The sequence below is a fragment of the Erpetoichthys calabaricus genome, chromosome 3, assembly GCF_900747795.2.
Source record: "Erpetoichthys calabaricus chromosome 3, fErpCal1.3, whole genome shotgun sequence".
NCBI lineage: Eukaryota > Metazoa > Chordata > Cladistia > Polypteriformes > Polypteridae > Erpetoichthys > Erpetoichthys calabaricus.
Genome location: NC_041396.2, coordinates 306,787,012 through 306,807,675, shown reverse-complemented (window position 1 = coordinate 306,807,675; position 20,664 = coordinate 306,787,012). Strand labels below are relative to the sequence as shown.

Below are 20,664 nucleotides of genomic sequence, written 5' to 3'. Positions count from 1 at the left end.
CCTCAGGCCACCCTCATGAAGTCTGTTTCTGATTGCTTGCTCAAGAGACGTTCACACCAGTGGCCTGCCTGCCTGCCTGCTGGAGGTCATTTTGTAGGCCCTGCCAGTGCTCATCCTGTTCCTCTTTGCCCAAAGGAGCAGATACCGGTGGGTCCTGCTGGTGGGTTAAGGACCTTCTATGATGGGCCCTGTCCAGCTCTCTTAGAGGAACCGCCTGTCTGTCTCCTGGAATCTCCTCCATGTCCTTGAGACTGTGCTGGGAGACACTCATAGAGAGGGTCACAATGGCACGTGGTATTGATGTGCCATCCTACCTGTGCCAGCTCTGTAGGGTCCAGATATGGCCTCATGCTATCAGTAGTGACACTGACCGTAGCCAAATACAAAATGAGTGACAAAACAGATGGGGGGGGGGGGGGAATGTCCGTGGCCTCCCTCCACCTGTTAAACCATTCATTCCTGTTTTGCTGGTCATCTCATTGTTGCCCCCCTAGTGCACCAAAGCAGCTGAAACTGATGAACAAGCCCCTCTGCTGCTTAACTGAGCAGATCAGTAGCCCCCAAGTGTCACTGACTTCATGCTATACTCGGATTCAAAAGGGTTCCTTTCATTTTTGTGAGCAGTATATAAAGAAATTCACAGATATGTTCTCAAGTTGGCATAATCCAAATCAGGGTGGGCAGGGTCTGTCCTGTTAATAGTGGGCACAAAGCAGAATGTAAGGATGACGTGCCAGCCCACATTAATGCATGCACACACACACTCGGGGTTGATCAATTTAGGGTTACTGGTAATTCAAACCGGACGTCAAAAACAAACAAAAAAAAACAATACTCGGACATAGATAAATGGTGTAAAATAACAAAAGAACAAAATGAAGGGTTGGGGTGATAATCCTAATTACATTTATATGGCATTTCTTTACATAGACAGAGGGGAACCACTTCAACCAGCACCAATGTGCAGCGCCCACCTGAATGATGTGACGGCAGCCATTAATGCCAGCGGGTAACTCAGTTTAACATCCAAGATGAAGTAGGAGACGTTTCAAGAACACGTGAGAAGCCCGCGTCAGTAAACGGGGCACTTTGTTAAATAAAAAGGTTCAGCTTTTCAGGGAACTCTTGAAGGCCGAGTGCAGAATGACTGAGACTTCGTGTAGCCAAAGGCTTTCAATAGCGGTGTGTCAGTCAAAGGGGCCAGTCAGTCGGTCGATTGATCGCTCGTTGATGTCGGGGCTCCTCCATTTTAAGGGCAAACGGAAATCGGGTTACGTGGTGTCCCATTCAAATTCTCTCCCTTGATATTCGTGACACATGTTCTGATCTCAGGTGCTTCATAATCGGCACAGAGCAGTTGATTTGTCGCAAGCTGAAATTTCAATTTTACAGAAGCGCAAGACACACACACACACACACACACACAAGAATGATGGAGGCACCATAAACGGTGTGAAGGAGACCCAGTTCTGTTTCTAGACACACTTCCATTGAATAAGAGTGTGTCACCGAGAGGATGTGCAGCATTGTTCATAACGGCACTCTGTGTTGTCCCCATTACTACCTGAAGGGGTCCCAGAGGTTGTCCCATCACTGAGCCCACCTTCTTAATCAGTTTGTTGATTCGGTGGGCCCCTCCTGAAGTGATGTTACGGCAGGGGTCCTCAGTCTCAGTCCTGGAGGGCCGCAGTGGCTGCAGGTTTTTGTTCTCACCTGGTTGTTTAATGAGAAAGCAATTTTTGCCAATGATTTAATTTCATGGCTTGTTAGAGCTTTAACTCTGCTATGTCAGCTCATTCTCATATCCTCGATTTTCTTCCCGTTTCTAAGGATGTCATCCAAATGATTTGAAGGCTAAAATGGACGAGTAATTCTCAATGCTTCACTTTTTTCTCTTCACTCTCCTTTCAAGTATTTCATTAAATCCAACAGTGCGTGATAAATAGACACAGGTGGCAATGGAGAAATGTTGCTCTCTTTTGTCATTTGCTTCTTCTTCTTCTTCTTTTGGCTGCTCCCGTTAGGGGTTGGCACAGCGGATCATCTTCTTCCATATCTTCCTGTCCTCTGTATCTTGTTCTGTCACACCCATCACCTGCATGTCCTCTCTCACCACATCCATAGACCTTCTCTTAGCCCTTCCTCTTTTCCTCTTACCTGGCAGCTCTCACCTTAACATCCTTCTCCCAATATACCCAGCATCTCTCCTCTGCACAGGTCCAAACCAACTCAATCTCACCTCTCTGACTTTGAGCTGACCCTGTAATGTCTTCATTTCTAATCCTGTCCATCATCGTCACACCCAATGCAAATCTCAGCATCTTTAACTCTGCCACCTCCAGCTCTGTCTCCTGTGCCACCGTCTCCAGCCCATATAACACATACACTATACAGTATATCATACTAAAGCAACAAGTAAACAGTTTGTAACTATGTATGTCTAATTAGGTGCTCATCCAAACCTTGACTTGACTAAACCTCACCACATGCAGTTCAGAGCTGCTCATCTACCTGAAGCTAAAGCCTGTTCAGGTCCAGCCAGTACTTGGACGGGGGACCAACCAGAAAAAAGCTTGGGTTGTGTTGAAGGAAGCAGATGTGGCAGAGGTCCCCCTGTGCCCCTAAGAAAGCACTCAGAGTCTCCAGATAGGCAACAGAATCGGGCTTTATTGTATGGCACACATACAGGCTCAGCTCAGATGGAACAATGAGCGTCCAGCCATGAGCACCTTTTACATTTATTACAATTCTTCTTCTTCTTTCAGCTGCTCCCGTTAAGGTTTGCCACAGAGGATAATTTTTTTCCATCTATTCCTGTCCTCATCATCTTGTTCTGTCACAACCATCACCTTCATATCCTCTCTCACCACATCCACAAACCTTCTCTTAGGCCTTCCTCTTCTCCTCTTCCCTGGCAGCTCTATCCTTAGCACGCTTCTCCCAGTATACCCAGCATCTCTCCAAACCAACGCAATCTCGCCTCTCTGACTTTGTCTCCCAACCGTCCAACTTGAGCTGACCCTCTAATGTCCATATTTCTAATCCTGTCCATCCTCATCACACCCAATGCAAATCTTCACATCTTTAACTCGGCCACCTCCAGCTCTGTCTCCTGTGCCACCGTCTCCAGCCCATATAACATAGCTGGTCTCACTACCGTCCTGTAGGCCTTCCCTTTCACTCTCGCTGATACCCGTCTGTCACAGATTACTCCTGACACTCTTCTCCTTCTACTCCTCCCTGCCTGCACTCTCTTCTTCACTTCTCTTCCACACTCCCCATTACTCTGTGCTGTTGATCCCAAGTATTTAAACTCATCCACCTTCACCAACTCTACTTCCCTCATCCTCACCATTCCAATGACCTCCCTCTCATTCACACACATGTATTCTGTCTTGGTGGTCCTACTGACCTTCATTCCTCCCTTCTCATATCTCCACCTCTCCAGGGTCTCCTCAACCTGCTCCCTACTCCCACTACAGATCACAATGTCATCAGCAAACATCACAGTCCACAGGGACTCCTGTCTAATCTCGTTTGTCAACCTGTCCATCACCATTGCACATAAGAAAGGGCTCAGAGCCGATCCCTGATGTAATCCCACCTCCGTCACTCCTACCGCAGACCTCACCACTGTCACACTTCCCTCGTACATATCCTGTACAACTCTTACGTACTTCTCTGCCACTCCCGACTTCCTCATACAATACCACAGCTCCTCTCAGACACCCTGTCATATGCTTTCTTCAGGTCCACAAAGACGCAATGCAACTCCTTCTGACCTTCTCTAAACTTCTCCATCAACATCCTCAGAGCAAACATTGCATCTGTGGTGCTCTTTCTTGACATGAAACCATCCTGCTTCTCACTAATCAATCAACTAATCAACACCATCCAACCAGCTGACAGAGATGGGAGTAGACTCATACCTGGTGTCATGGATCGTGGACTATCTTACAGACAGACCTCAGTATGTGTGTCTCAGGAACTGCAGGTCTGACATTGTGGTCAGCAGCACAGGAGCGCCACAGGGGACTGAACTTTCTCCAGTCCTGTTCAGCCTATATACATCAGACTTCCAATACAACTCGGAGTCCTGCCACGTGCAAAAGTTCGCTGATGACACTTCTATCGTGGGCTGCATCAGGAGTGGGGAGGAGGAGGAGTATAGGAACCTCATCAAGGACTTTGTTAAATGGTGCGACTCAAACCACCTACACCTGAACACCAGCAAAACCAAGGAGCTGGTGGTGGATTTTAGGAGGCCCAGGCCCCTCATGGACCCCGTGATCATCAGAGGTGACTGTGTGCAGAGGGTGCAGACCTATAAATACCTGGGAGTGCAGCTGGATAAACTGGACTGGACTGCCAATACTGATGATCTGTGCAAGAGAGGACAGAGCCAACAATAATTCCTTAGAAGGCTGGCGTCCTTCAACATCTGCAATAAGATGCTGCAGATGTTCTATCAGACGGTTGTGGTGAGCGCCCTCCTCTACGCGGTGGTGTGCTGGGGAGGCAGCATAAAGAAGAGGGACACCTCACGCCTGGACAAACTGGTGAGGAAGGCAGGCTCTATTGTAGGCATGGAGCTGGACAGTTTGACATCTGTGGCAGAGCGACGGGCGCTGAGCAGACTCCTGTCAATCATGGAGAATCCACTGCATCCACTGAACAGGATCATCTTCAGACAGAGGAGCAGCTTCAGCAACAGACTGCTGTCACCGTCCTGCTCCACTGACAGACTGAGGAGATCGCTCCTCCACCACACTATGCGTATCTTCAATTCTACCGGGGGGTTAAACGTTAACATTTAACATTATACAAAGTTACTGTCTGTTATACCTGCATTGTTATCACTCTTTAATTTAATATTGTTATTATCAGTATGTTGCTGCCGGAGTATGGGAATTTAATAAAGTATCTATCTATCTATCTATCTATCTATCTATCTATCTATCTATCTATCTATCTATCTATCTATCTATCTATCTATCTATCTATCTATCTATTATATAGTGCCTTTCACTCATATCTATCTATCTATCTATCTATCTATCTATCTATCTATCTATCTATCTATCTATTATATAGTGCCTTTCACTCATATCGATCTATCTATCTATCTATCTATCTATCTATCTATCTATCTATCTATCTATCTATCTATCTAATCATCTCCTCACTTTATAACCGAGCTTCCACTACTCTTTCCCATAACTTCATGCTACTAATTAAGAGCCATTAAAAACTGAGACACCACTGTTGAACACTAAAATAAGCAATAAGGGTTCAACAATCTTAATAAGCGAGACCACCAAGGTGAAGCAGAGGTGTTACTGGAGCAATAGGGGCTTCTTAACTCTTCGACGGCTGAATATTTTTTTCCAAAATGTAGTTTTCTTAAAAGCACACAAAGCAGTGGTTTCACACATAAATCCATATAAATCTATTGTTACGCAGTGATGTGGCTGCTGTTGGCGCAGGTGCAGAGGGCGGCTCAAGGGCTGGCAGCCTGGCTGTCTTCATGCAGCAGGTGGGTAGCGGTGGCAGTTGCAGTGTGGTGCATTATGGTTTGTACCTCCTGTCAATGTAAGTGGCTGGCGAACATCGCATCAGCTACACAAACGTGTTCAGCATCACGATTGGCTAATGCTGGTACCTCATGTTTGTTTTCAATCTTCATCTTCAGATCACTTGCATCAAAATATCAGACGTCTGACAGGTCAGGGTCCGATTCAGTCACAATACGAAAAACGACATCCACGGAGTTCTTTGTTCTGCGCGTTCGCTCTGGTCTCTCACCACATGTTGATGGAATTTTAGAGGCTGTGTGCTCTTCGCTAATCATACACATGCAGGAAATCTGAGGTCAAATCAACAAAGCTTTCCTTCTAGCAAAGAGAGTTGAACTAAAACCTAACGGCAAGTTTAGTTACAGTTTACAGCTGATTACTGTCCTCTACCCCTGAATTTCGACAAAACTCGACATCCGCCCTGAAAGAGTTAATAACGCAATTGGGTTTGAAACAAAAACCTGCAGCCACTGCGGCCCTCCAGGACCGTGATTGAGGACCCCTGTGTTACGGTGTAGGGCATTGCCCAGGCCATCGCAGAGTTGTAACGGGTGTCATCACCCACATTAAAGGAGTGCAGTCTCCTAATAACAAACAGCCTGCTCTGCCCTTTGTGCTGTGAGGTCAGTCCGGCCTGTCCAGGTATCTGTATCTGTCCAGTTTGGACACCCGCAGGTCAGTATGGGAGTTGGAGTCCAGAGTAGCAGCCCTGTAGGCATCAGTGGTCAGGGGAGTGACCTCCCTGGCTACCATAGGACCCAGAAGTGCTACCATATGGGTACACCATAACCGCAAAGACACTTGGGGTCAGAGTCGGAGGCAGCGGTCGATACCTCAACTTGGTTGAGGAGAAGAAAAGAAAGTCTTTTGTCTTGGATTGCTATGAATTGGCTGTGTTTTGTGCTACTTTGTATGCTCATTGTCTTTGAAGAGCTGTAAACCCTTGTATATTTTACCTGGACGTTTGTGTGTGGGGTTTGGGATCTCGTTAGCACCCCCAAGTGGTCGTGCCTTGGATCAGATACAGTTAGGTCCATAAATATTTGGACAGGGACAACTTTTTTCTCATTTTTTGGTTCTGTACATTACCACAATGAATTTTAAATGAAACAACTCCGATGCAGTTGAAGTGCAGACTTTCAGCTTTAATTCAGTGGGGTGAACAAAACGATTGCATAAAAAGTGAGGCAACTAAAGCAATTTTTTGAACACAATCCCTTCGTTTCAGGGGTTCAAAAGTAATATGGACAAATGAAATAACTGGAAATCAAATGTTCATTTCTAATACTTGGTTGAAAACCCTTTGCTGGCAATGACAGCCTGAAGTCTTGAACTCCTGGACGTCACCAGATGTTGGGTTTCCTCCTTTTGAATGCTCTGCCAGGCCTTTACTGCAGCGACTTTCAGTTGCTGTTTGTTTGTGGGCCTTTCTGTCTGAAGTTTAGTCTTCAACAAGTGAAATGCCTGCTCAGTTGGGTTTAAGATCAGGTGACTGACTTGGCCCATTCAAGAATTTTCCACTTCTTTGCTTTAATAAACTCCTGGGTTGCTTTGGCTGTATGTTTCGGGTCATTGTCCATCTGTATCATGAATCACTTTGACTGCTGTATTTACCTGGATTTGAGCGACAGTATGTCTCTGAACACCTCAGAATTCATTCAGCTGCTTCTGTCCTGTGTCACATCATCAATAAACACGATTGTCCCAGTGCCACTGGCAACCATCACACTGCATCCCTCCACCGTGTTTTACAGATGATGTGCTATGCTTTGGATAATGAGCTGTTCCACACCTTCTCCATACTTTGTTCTTGCCATCATTCTGGTAGAGGTTGATCTTGGTCTCATCTGTCCAAAGAATGTTTTTCCAGAACTGTGCTGGCTTTTTTAGATGTTCTTTAGCAAAGTCCAATCTAGCCTTTCAATTCTTGAGGCCTTGCAGTGCACCCTCTGTATTTACTTTCATGCAGTCTTCTCTTTATGGTAGACTTGGATATCGATACGCCCGCCTACCCCCTGGAGAGTGTTGTTCACTTGGTTGGCTGTTGTGAAGGGGTTTCTCTTCACCATGGAAATGATTCTGCGATCATCCACCACTATTGTCTTCCGTGGACATCCAGATCTGTTTGCGTTGCTGAGTTCACCAGTGCTTGCTTTCTTTCTCAGGATGGACCAAACTGTAGATTTTGCCACTCGTAATATGTAGTAATTTCTCAGATGGGTTTTTTCTGTTTTCACAGCTTAAGGATGGCTTCTTTCACCTGCATGGAGAGCTCCTTTGACCACATGTTGTCTGTTCACAGCAAAATCTTCCACATGCAAGCACCACACCTCAAATCAACTCCAGGCCTTTTATCTGCTTAACTGATAAGGACATAATGACGGACTTGTCCACACCTGACCATGAAATAGCCAAAGAGTCAATTGTCCAATTTCTCAGAATTTCAATTTCTTTTGAGCCCCTGAAATGAAGGGATTGTGTTAAGAAAATGCTTTAGTTGTCTCACATTTTTATGCAATCGTTTTGTTCACCCCACTGAATTAAAGCTGAAAGTCTGCACTTCAACTGCATCGGAGTTGTTTCATTTCAAATTCATTGTGGTGATGTACAGAACCAAAATTAGACAAAAGTTGTCTCTGTCCAAATATTTATTGACCTAACTGTACATATCCAGATGATCTAAGACCACATATGAAAGCGACACAAATCCGATTTGAAAAGATGGGACGTCTGTGTCCACACAGCCCTGAAAACGTCCAGTTTGTGTCACATTAAGGGCAAAAAATATCAGATTGGAGTCACTTCAGCCTGGTACTGTGAATGGTGTCTACTGAATGGAACTGGACACCTTTAGCCAAGTGGGTGGGTTACTCAGAATTAGTAAGGTTACCAATAACGTTGTCATAAACCAGTTGTGTACAGCTGGCTTTCGATTTATAAATGTCATTTCTCTCCACAGTGTTTTATTTTTCTCCTCTCCTGGAACCATCAACCTGTTACTCACAAAAGAAAACCACTAGTCTGACACGAATGGTTTAATACCAATGTTTAGATCTTTTACCAGCTATTTGATCATAATTATTACAGTCTGATGTTTGTTTAGAATATGGATATATTTCTCCCATAAGAGAATATAAAATGCCAAGTGACTACAGTAACCCAGATGGCCTTTTCTTCCTAATTAAAGGCAGTCTCTCCATTACTGACACTTTAGGAGAAGGTCCTCAGCACCTGGTGTGACGTCTATGAATCGCAGACGTCAAGCAGTCACTGCATGAGTGGAATATGTGACAAAAGTCCTCAATGTGACAATGGCTGTAATGGACCTGCCATTGCTGGGTCGCCCTGAAAGTACTGCGTGCACTTTATTCATGATGGCTTAATTGTCTGATTTGTAATTTTAAACTGTGGAGCAAATCAAAAGAAAAACGTGACTATGGAGGGCGCTGCATTTTTATAGATTTTTGGAACGTGCACGGCATTTATTAAATGAGATTAAACAGGCACCGTCTGGGGTGGGCCAAACGAACACTTCATATTAAGTCGCCGAATAAGAAGGGTCTTAAGAAGTATTCGTTAACTTTCGTTGGTAGGCCGTAAAGTGGCTCTTGAAACTTTAAAGCTCATCGTCTTCGGATATTCGCCAACACCGGCGCGGTGCTTACCTGCCGGGGAGGAGCCGTAAAGGCCTTGAAAAGCAGGCGCTCTGCCCCAGCATTGTAAAAACTTCGTCATCTGTTCATCCTGTTTTAGTTGGTATTTCGACACACTGATAAGGCGGCTATTTCAAAATCCCGAAGCTCTGTTAAATTTTAATGTTATTTTTAGTATTTTAATTGCCTCCACACCAGCACCGGCGTGCGTCACAAAGCGCTCGAGAAGTCAACAGCGCGGCGTCGAGGGCGTGTCTTAGTGGCAACAACTGGGCGTGGTCACCGAGAAGCAGGAAGCGATCCCAGCGTTCCAATTTTTTACGTACATTCGGACCATTTTTTCAAAATCCTTCCCGTAAGGCAAATTAGTCAAAGTCCGGGTTGTTATTTTGGAGCGATGTTAAACTTGTTTGACCTTACAACAAACATACGACATTCTCATAAAGACGGCCCTGGTCATTCAACTCGATGCTATTTGCATAATGGAACGCCTTTCTTGACGGCAGAATGCAGGCTCGAGGATAGACCACGCCCTCACGAGCATTCAACCACGCCCTCTTCCTGGAGGTGCTCTGAGTAAGAAGCCGTCCCGCTCTCTCCCACATACACACACACACACACGAAGTCACTTCTTCCCGAGTGTCGCGCTCTTTTGTCACTTCTTAAAGTGATCTCCGGTTGTCTTAATTTCGACAGTTTGGTGGGAACAGCTCCAGTAGTGGTGTGTTGTGTCTCCTCGCTCGCTTGGTGGTCGCCAGGCGCCGAGTCGACGCCCGGCCGGGGGATTTAAAAGTCGAAACCGAAGCCCGTCGGGTGACAGGTGAGTGACTCGCGCGGAGTAGTTCCCGGTGTTTGATGAGGCAAAGTGGGGCGGTAGGGAGGCTTCGTCCCGCCGTGACACAACTAGCGTCGCTGCGGCCCAGCCGAGATCGTCGTCCACTCCCACATTATTAACCACCACTTCTTATCTTTCTTTTTTTTACAGAGTGGATAACAGTGACGAGACACCGGGAGCCACTTCTCATTTATGGGATCACAGGGTACGTCTGGGACTGCTTGTGGGGGGGGGGGGGAATTGGGGGGGGTCGAGCCTTTTGAAAAAAGAAAAATTGGAGTTCAATGGTAGAAAAGCAGAGAGGTGTATGTTATCAAGAGCGAGTATGACGTTTGGAATGTGGCAGAAAAGTAAAAACATAACCAATAATGTGTGTCCTGTAGCAGTGTAGGGATACCCAGTACTAGGGAAGTGTGCACAAGGAGTCTGTCATCAATGTACAAAGGCCACATTCGATAGGACCTCCTGTGTGATGCCACTTGAACTTGCTCTGTCAAACAACACCATCACTGCAAGAACAAGGAAACGCAGTGCTGTCCGGAAAGTTTGAACTTCCCCTGTTGTAACTTTAGACCCAAGACCTTGAGGTTGTGGGTTCAAATCCTCCTACTGACACCACCGTGTGACCCTGAGAAAGTGACTTCACTGTCCTGTGCTGGAATTGGAAAAACAAAAGAAGTGAAACCAATTGTATCTCGAATGTTGTAAGTCATCTTAGATAAAAACGTCTGGCAAATAAGTTTGTGGTCTTAATCAGTTAGTTTTCTGTGTGTTTTAACAAATCTGTGTATTTATGTGTACTAATTCTTTATTTAGTCAGTTGTCAAATTGATATTGGCATTTTACCTGAGAATTTGTCACAGCGAGACCGCTATATACAAAAAAAATAACCTGGCACTGTGCACTTTAGGCCCTTGCATTATGACTTACTATTTGGCCAATGTCTTTATTCAAGGAGGCTTACAAAATGGGAGATGAAATTGGTTTAATTTCTTTTGGTTTTCTAACTGGAGCACAGGCAGGTGGAGTGACTCGATCACAGTCACCAATGGGTCAGTAGTGGGATTTGAACCCACAACCTCAGGATTTAACATCCAAAGCCTTCACCACTGTGCCACATCTATCTATTATATAGTGCCTTTCATATCCATCTATTAGCACCTTTTAGATAGATAGATAGATAGATAGATACTTTATTAATCCCAATGGGAAATTCACATTTTTCAGCAGCAGCATACTGATACAATAAATAATATTAAATTAAAGAATGATAACAATGCAGGTGAAAAACAGAAAAACAGACAATAACTTTGTATAATGTTGAATGTTAACGTTTACCCCTCTGGGTGGAATTGAAGAGTCGCATAGTTTGAGGGAAAAACGATCTCCTCAGTCTGTCAGTGAGCAGGACAGTGACAGCAGTCTGTCGCTGAAGCTGCTCTTCTGTCTGGAGATGATACTATTAAATGGATGCAGTGGATTCTCCATAATTGATAGGAGCCTGCTGAGCGCCCTTCGCTCTGCCACAGATGTCAGACTGTCCAGCTCCATGCCAACAATAGAGCTTGCCTTCCTCACTAGTTTGTCCAGACATGTGTACATCTTTTTTTATAGTTTTTAATAATACTATTTAATACTATTACTTATTAATTGGCTGACAGTTTTATTAACCACTGCCATACCTATCTGTTCTATTTATTATATAGTGCCTTTCACATCTATCTATGTATTATATGGTGCCTTTCATATCCATCCATTGGCACCTTTCACATGTATAAATCTATTTTATACTTCTTTTAATACTATTTAATACTATTACTTATTGATTGGCTGACACCTTTATTAACCACTGTGCCACAGCTATCTGTTATATAGAGCCTTTCACATTGATTTATGTATTTATTATATATTGCATGTCATATCCATCTATTAGCACCTTTCACATGTATACATCTATTTTACAGTGTTTTTAATTCTATTACTTATTAATTGGCTGACACAATTTACCCAAGGTGACTTGCAACATTTGAGATAGTCGGTTTCATTTCTTTTGTTTTTCCAGTTGAAGCAAAAGTAGGTGAAGTGACCTGCTCAGGGTCACACAGTGGTGTCAGTAGTGGGATTTGAACCCACAACCTCAGGGTTTGAAGCCAAAGCCTTAACCCCTGTGCCACATCTGTTTTATTAGCACTTTCAAATCTAGGTATCCATTATATAGTGCCTTTCGCATCTATCTCTTTGTCAGGATCTTTCACATCTATACATCTGCCTTTTTATATTATTTGGTTTTATCCAATGTAACTTACAAAGGTGCGATTGGTTTAGTTTCTTTTAGTTTTTTCCAGCTGGCGACAGGCTGGTGAAGTGACCTGCTCGGGGTCACATTGTGTCAGATTTGAACCCACAACCTGTGTATGTTAGCATTCAACTAGCCATAAGAGTCCTGTAAGACCCTTGTAGTTGTAGGAATGACATCGACATGCCTGGGTGTGAAGCATCTGGGCAGAATGTGTGAGAACATGCATGAGTCCTAATTACTAATGAGTCAGAATTGCTGTGGCCGGGTGCCGGAATGGCAGCTCCACAACTTGAGAAAATTTTTGGGGTAGTTAAATGGGTCGTCCCGTTTGTTGTCCGCAGACAGAAAACAAAAAAAAAACGAACAAACGAAAATGCTCTCTCCTTTATGGGCATTCAAGGCAAAGGCAGAAGGGTTGTTGGGCTATGCCAGGTATTTTCTGCAAAAGAGGAAATGGAAATGAAAATTATAAAATGAAAATGCAGTCTTTTCATTTGGCAATTTATTTTTTCAAAGTCTACACACAAGAATGCTACAAAAATAAAATGAAATGACGCCATACTTGCAATGTCATTTTCAGCCTGAATAGCAATGAAGCTGCAAAAATGAAAAGTCAAACACAAATGAGCACTGGCGCCACCTGCTGCTCACTGAATTTTCTTTTTCCACTTTACATTTTCAAGTAAAGGTGCAGAGCCCCGCCTATTAAGCCACACTAATTAAAATATATTTCCATGTCAACATTACATCTTGCCTGAAGAAGGGGCCTGAGTTGCCTCGAAAGCTTGCATATTGTAATCTTTCTAGTTAGCCAATAAAAGGTGTCATTTTGCTTGGCTTTTCTTTCCATGTCAAGAAATTGAAAGTGGAAAATGAAACTTCCATGAACAGCAGGTGGCGCCAGTGCTTATTTGTGTTTTACTTTTCATTTTTGCAGCTTCATTGATATTCAGGCTGAAAATGTAATTGCAAATATGGCGTCTTTTTTTTTTTTTTTTGCAGCATTTTTATGTGTAGACTTTGAAAAATAAATGGCAAACAAAAGATGGCATTTTCATTTTTTAATTTTCATTTTTTTTTTGCAGAAAATCCCTCCCATAGTTGGGCTGGATAGCTGAGGTCAGATCACTAGCTAGCGGAGTTCCATCTGGAGGGTCGCTCAAGTTGGTAATGATGCCTGCTTCCAGGAAGCCCAGGTTTTTATGGCAGAAGAACCGGAAAGGGTGTGGTGAGTTGGCCTTACTAGGCAGCTTTTTGGTTCTGTGCTGAGAAAGAAGGAGATGACGGTCGCTTTGGTGATGACGCCCCCAGCAGGTTATTATGTCCCCTGCCACACCTGCTTGACACGTCACTGATTGGCACAAGGTCTCTGCTGCTGTACTGTTTGTACCATCTGTTTATGGTCTTTATTTCTGTTCTGTATTTTAGCTCCCATATTTGCCCTCTGTGTTTATATTTTTGTATTTTAATGTCACTTATGTCCCAGGTGACCCTGGCATGGAGTCTGCATGTTCGCCCCGTGTTTGTGTGGTTTCCTCCCACATTTTAAAGACATGCCAGGTGGACTGGCATTGCTGAATTGTCCCATGTGCGTGTCTTTTCACCCTGTTGCTTTGTCCATTGTTTTTTCTTGCCCTGTGCCCAATGCCTGCCGGGATTGGCACCAGCTTCCCTGTGACCCGACCCTGGATATGCTGATTATGGAATTGGAAGGATGGATTTCATGTCACTTGCTTCGGTCACACGCAGTATAGGTGCTGATGGTGAGCTCTGCCATTTGAGGTGTGACGATGTGACAAAGTGATTTACATAGCAATTGTGTCACTACGTTTTAAAAATGCGCAAAGGGTGGAATTAGTCAATCAAGTAAGGCCACCACAAACCCACCAGAATAAATAAATAAATAAATAAACAAAGGCGTAGATTGCACACCAAATACAATTTACAAACACAACAATGAAAAAGTAATAATAAAAATATAAAACATATCTTTTCCCCCTGGTGATGTGTGCAGTCCAAAGAGGAGTCCTTATGATTGGTGGCTTTGAACCCCCAAAGTGTAACGAACGGTTAACGTGGTACAAAGATGTGACAGGCCAATCCCCCTCACTTTAATTGTGCCTCCCAGATAGGGGATCAAACCATACAGCCCACCCAGGGATGCCCGCGGGTTGGTGAAGCTCACGCAGACCGACCCCGCAATGCGCTCATCGACCAAAACCCAGTCCTACTCGTTGAGGCCCGTTGGTTCATCAGGGCGGTGACCGTCTCCTTGGCAGTAGGTGACAGTTTTTGGTCAGTGTCACCGCAGAGGAACTGACAACTCTGCTGATAGGAGAAGAGTTGGGCCTGTGAAGATAAGGAGACGGTGATGCGAGGGAAGGGTGGGTGTCATGTTTTCATGAGTGGGTGGCCTACATGATGAGCAGAGGCATGTCAGGTGTTTTTGCAGGTCTGTCACACACTTTGATGACCCACTGTGCCCTGTTCAGTCCTTCGTTCATCATTGTGGCACCCTGGTGACCATCCTCTGCTTGAAGCGCATCATTTAAGGTACGTGGGGTATCATTGTGGCACCCTGGTGACCAGCCTCTGCTTGAAGCGCATCATTTAAGGTACGTGGGGTGCTCCATCCACATCGCTGTGTAGTTAGGACAGAAAATCCACACACGGGTTTGGGGGGGTGTCATGCTTTTGGGTCTGACGTCTATTTCGCCATGCGGCCCTAAAGTATAAATCAGCCTTAAGCTGACAGTAAGAAAGGGATCCTCATCAATCCCATTTCACATCCTTTTCTATACTTGCTTGTCTAAAATGGGCAAATTCTTTTGGTGGTGTGCTGAATGACTCCTGCAGTGGAGCCACCTGAAATGTAGATGTGCCTATAAACCTGGGCAACCTAGCGCAAGTGTTAGGAGCAAATGTTAACATTTAAAATAATCCACAATGAAATGTGTCTGTGTGTCTATCTAGTTGCTATGCCTCTGTAATTCCAACAGATGGCGCATCACAAACTAACTCTGCTTTTATGATCTCATACTAAGTACCATATAACAGAGACATGCATGGCATTTGTCACTTCAACAGATGGTGCATCACAAACCAACACTGGTTTTATGAATCTCATACCAAATACCATCCATATTACTAAACGAGAATGGTAAACCGGATATGGACGCAGGGACCTGCCCGTGGACGCAAAAGACATAGTGCGCAAGTGCCACACAAAGCCCACAAAGAATGAAACGGGAGAGACTACGAACCGTCAGAGTAGGAAACAAAGTAAAACGTCATAAAGAGGTTAAAGAACAGGGACAAACGCATGGAGAGCAGGTTACAGAACAAAGCCCCCCTGCCCAGAGTAAAACGAGAGAGACTACGAACCGTCTGACATGCCGCAAGCAGGATAAAGCGAGGTCAGAAATAAAAGACAGAGTAGGAAACAAAGTAAAACTTTATAAAGTGATTAAAGAACGGGGACCAACACACGGAGAGCGGGTTACAGATGATGAAAACTGGAATGCAACAGCTTCAAAAAAACCTAGGCACGAAACACATGCACACCGAGATACAGAATATAAAGGCAGAAACAACGACAGTTAAACGTCCACACCACACAGCGCAGGCGGACCCGGAAGATGCAGGCGCCTACATCGTGCGTCGGAAGGCGCGGTAAAGTACGAAAGGCAAAAGCGCCTACACAGCATGGTAAAAACCGACATAATACGGAAGGCGCAGACGTCGCCGCCATATTGTGAGTGGCAGTACTGCGTGGTGAAGGCGCAGGAGGAGACATAATAAAACAAGAGGAGTCAACGCCCCGCCCCAGAGTGAAACGGGACACACTACGGAGTCCACAAAGGTTCATACATCAAACCCGAGATGGTACGGACACGCGTCTGAAACCGCGGAAGCAAAACTGTCTCGGCTCCAATTAAACGAGATACGAAGTGAAATGGGAAACACTACAGAGTCCGCAGTGCTCCACAATGCACCGCATAATAGTTCGAAAACAGCTTCGTGGTAACAGTGGGGAGACCCAGAGTGACACGGGCGAACGCTCCGTATTAAACATACGTCATCCTCACACGTCCAAACTATACAGCATAGGTGAATCACACTACAGTGATGCATTATTAACAGTACGATAAACATCATAGTATCGCAAACAAATGAAAATTATTACTCGAAAAAGGGAAAATATATTCATCACGGACCAGGTGTCATTGAAACAAAAGCAGAATAAAGCGAGATCAGAAATGAAAGACAGAGTAGAAAGCAAAGTAAAATGTCATAAACAGGTTAAACGAGGGGGCCAAACACATGGACAGCAGGTTACAGATAATGAAGACTGGAATTCAAAAGCTTCAAAAACAAAAGCTCGACTGACCGAGATACAAACTGAAACGGGAAACACTACGGGGTCCGCAGTAGTCCACAATGCACCGCATAATAGTATGGACGGAGCTCCGTGTTAACAGTTGGGGGCCCCAGAGTGACACGGGCGAACGCTCCGTATTAAACGTGTGTCATCCTCACACGTGGCTGCCCAGTGGGCACGGGTTCAAAACGCCAGGGTAGGCGAGCGAAGCGAGCAGGGGGCGCAGCCCCCTTGTATAACAGAGACATGCATGGCATTTGTCACTCCAACAGATGGCGCATCACAAACCGTAACTCTGCTTTTATGAATCTCATCCCAAATACCATATAACAGAGACATGCATGACATTTGTCACTCCAACAGATGGTGCATCACAAACTGAAGCACTGCTTTTATGAATCTCATGCCAAATACCATATAACAGAGACACGCATGGCATTTATCACTCCAACAGATGATGCATCACAAACTGAAGCACTGCTTTTATGAATCTCATACCAAATACCATATAACAGAGACACGCATGGCATTTGTCACTCCAACAGATGGCGCATCACAAACTGAAACTCTGCTTTTATGAATCTCATACCAAATACCATATAACAGAGACATGCATTGCATTCACCATTCCAACAGATGGTGCATCAAATCGGAATGCATGGAGTAAACCCTGCGTAAACATAAGGAGGACATGCAAACTCCAGAAAGCCGTATAGTGCTAGACACTGGATACGTTAGAGGCAGCAGTGCAGTCTCGTATACTGTACATATATGACAAATACAGTATAGTTACAAGTATACAAAGGTAGGGAGATCCCTTGGAATGTGTTGTCAACAACAAAGGTGGTTCTTTAACCAAATTGTCATGCTTTATGCTAATTTGAGATAGACATAACCACCGTAATAAAAGGATAAGGGTCTGTGTTTCTGTGTGCCCTTCTGGTTGCTATATCTTGTTATTCCAACAGATGGTGCATCACAAACATTTGTAGTAATAAAATGCAAATGGCAAATGACAGGGACATACACATTGCATCATGCCTGCAAATGCTAACACTGAGGTAGAATTCAACCAATCTGTAGACAAATAGCACAGCCAGTAAAAGGTATGTGTGTGTCTATGTAGCAGTATGTCCATCTGGTTGCTTCTGTCATTCCAACAGATGGCACATCACAAACAGTAATGCTGCTTTTATGAATTTCATACCAAATTCCATATAACAGAGTCATGCATGACATTTGTCACTCCAACAGATGGCGGCGCATCACAAACCATAACACTGCTCTTATGACTCTCATACCAAATGCCATATAACAGAGAGAGATGCATGGCATTTGTCACTCCAACAGATGGCGCATCACAAACAGTAAACATCAACGCTACTTTCACAAATCCCACACCAAATGGTAAATAACACAGACATTCACATTGCATGGCACACTGCAAATGTTAACACTGAGGTACAAGTGTTAGTAGCACAAGTACCACAGCTAGTAAAAGGTATGTGTATCTGTGTGTCCTTCTGGCTGCTATGCTTCTGTCATTCCAACAGATGGCACATCACAACCGTTTTTAGTAATCCAGTGCAGTGTGTTGGTCATTCCAATAGGTGGTGCCATCACAAACATTTTTAGTGATAACATGCATGTCATTTGTCGTGCATCACAAACAGTAACGCTACTTTTTTGAATCCCATGCCAAATGTCAGATAACAAACATGTACTGCATGATGCACTGCTGAGCATGGCGTTGATTACTTTGAGTTCAAACCGTCTTTGACGTGTGGCACAGCCAGTTTTCTAATAAATGTTCTAATTGTATTAGAAGGTACGGTGGTCAAACAGCCCTCCGAGACGCCCACTAGTGTTTTAGTCTTGAGCATCAGACTGCAGGCTTCAGCCCCAAACTCCAAATGTTCACGGAGGTGTCTGGTGTCTCGGCAGTTTAATTTATTTCAGTATTTCAGTTCACTTCTCTGCTTGTAATTTGAATTTAATGAATGACCTGCTCGCACCTGAAATTGGCGCCATGTGCACAGCACGCTTGCTAAATACTGGAAACAAATGTCTGGTGCAGTTTGTACAAATCAAGCAGAGAAACTTTATTTAGTTTTTTTTTTTTTTTTAAAGGATTGACGTTTTCTAAATTTTTTCCAGAGTTCTCTCTTTGTGTTGTATGAGTTATTGGGGATTTGTACACACAGACTCCTCTTCTGTTATTTGTTTCTCGACTGGAAACGTAATTTAAAAAGTGTTACTGTCCTCCTCATTGCTGTTTTGGAGTGTTTCTATGGAAACGATCCCATAATGCATTTGAGCGGCGCGACAGTATAAAGGTCACCTGAGCTGCTCCTCGATATCCGATACGTGTGGCTGCTACTGGCGTGTGCCATCTTTGTGTTTTTTTTGGCACTTGTTTGATTTCAGGCTGACGTTTTGCACTCTTTGTATGTCTCCGGGTGTCGACTTTGGGGGTCATTTCTTGTGAGCCTTTACTCTTTAAAAGCTTTAGCAGACTTTCGCCAGTCAGCACAACAACAAAATTATAAAATCCGTCTCATGAAAGTGACATTTGGACTTGTGTGTGATGCCCCAAGTGCCCGCAGCCTTGAGCTTCTTCCATTTCCCAGGATATTGATTGTCCTGAGCGAGACGGGAGGAACGAGGACACGAACGGCAAGTCTGGTGCAAAAGTACAAAGTGCGTTCAGTCCGGGTGGAAATCGAACTAATCAACGAAGACCTCGGCGTAACATTTTCAGTGCACCGTGCAATACCGGCATCTCTGTTTTAGGCCATTTGGTGAGGAATTCAGAAAAGCAGTGTTAATGTTTGTGGTGCGCCATCTGTTGGAATGACAGACAAAACAACTGGAAGGACACACAGACACTTATCCTTTTGTTAAGGCAGACAATCGATAGTGGAGCAGTATCCAAAGTGCAGTGCGGGATAAACACCTTAAATAAATCCTTAATATTTGTGAATGAGCTTTAAACCATAAATTACTCCAATAAATTATTAAAACTGGGTAAAAAAAATCAAGAGTCTGGATTAGTCCTCTTCTCCCCAGTACTCCCAAACCCCCCATCTCCTCTGCACACCCTCTGGATCTTCACAGCAGGTCAGCGACCACACCAAATGCACTTCCCATCTCCTGCTTGCATTCCAGCCAGCTCATTCGCCGTACACCGGGGTCCACTGAGCCCAGCTTTCCCAATCTGCTGCTTCCTTCTGTGCCTGCAGGACCCTGGTAAGCACATGAACGCCCTTGCTGGATTCTGCTCAGTGGGGTTGCTTCACCCCTAGAATGCTGTTTTTGGAGTCCACCGTGGGGCATCACTGAGTGCATCACCTCTCTATCTCTGGTTTGATCGCCTGATTCTGACCCCTCCCCCCCCTCTCTCTCTCTCTCTGATCGCCCGATTCTGACCCCTCCCTCTCTCTCTCTCTCTCTCTGATCGCCCAATTCTGCCCTCTCTCTGGTTTGATTGCCCAGTTCTGTCCTCTCTCTCTCTCTGGTTTGATTGCCCATTTCTGTCCTCTCTCTCTCTCTCTCTCTCTCTCTCTCTGGTTTGATCGCCCAATTCTGTCCTCTTCTCTCTCTCTCTGGTTTGATTGCCCATTTCTGTCCTCTCTCTCTCTGGTTTGATTGCCCATTTCTGTCCTCTCTCTCTCTCTCTCTCTCTCTGGTTTGATCGCCCAGTTCTGTCCTCTCTCTCTCTCTGGTTTGATTGCCCATTTCTGTCCTCTCTCTCTCTCTCTCTCTCTCTCTCTCTGGTTTGATCGCCCAATTCTGTCCTCTTCTCTCTCTCTCTGGTTTGATTGCCCATTTCTGTCCTCTCTCTCTCTGGTTTGATTGCCCATTTCTGTCCTCTCTCTCTCTCTCTCTCTCTCTCTCTCTGGTTTGATTGCCCATTTCTG

The 20,664-nt window shown here is 44.6% G+C and overlaps 1 protein-coding gene across 2 annotated transcripts in view; it reads left to right on the top strand.

The window, feature by feature from the left end:
* The first annotated feature begins 9,825 nt into the window (after window positions 1–9,825).
* Window positions 9,826–20,664, top strand: part of LOC114649211 (probable E3 ubiquitin-protein ligase DTX3) — a 69,430-nt gene continuing 58,591 nt past the window's right edge. The window contains exons 1-3 of one of the 2 annotated variants that reach the window (XM_051924987.1): window positions 9,826–10,049; window positions 10,215–10,269; window positions 13,449–13,591. In XM_051924987.1, coding sequence (XP_051780947.1) covers window positions 13,534–13,591 — 58 coding nt within the window. In that variant the 5' untranslated portion in view covers window positions 9,826–10,049; window positions 10,215–10,269; window positions 13,449–13,533. The remainder of the gene's footprint in view (window positions 10,050–10,214; window positions 10,270–13,448; window positions 13,592–20,664) is intronic. The other variant, XM_028798692.2, reaches the window with a different exon arrangement.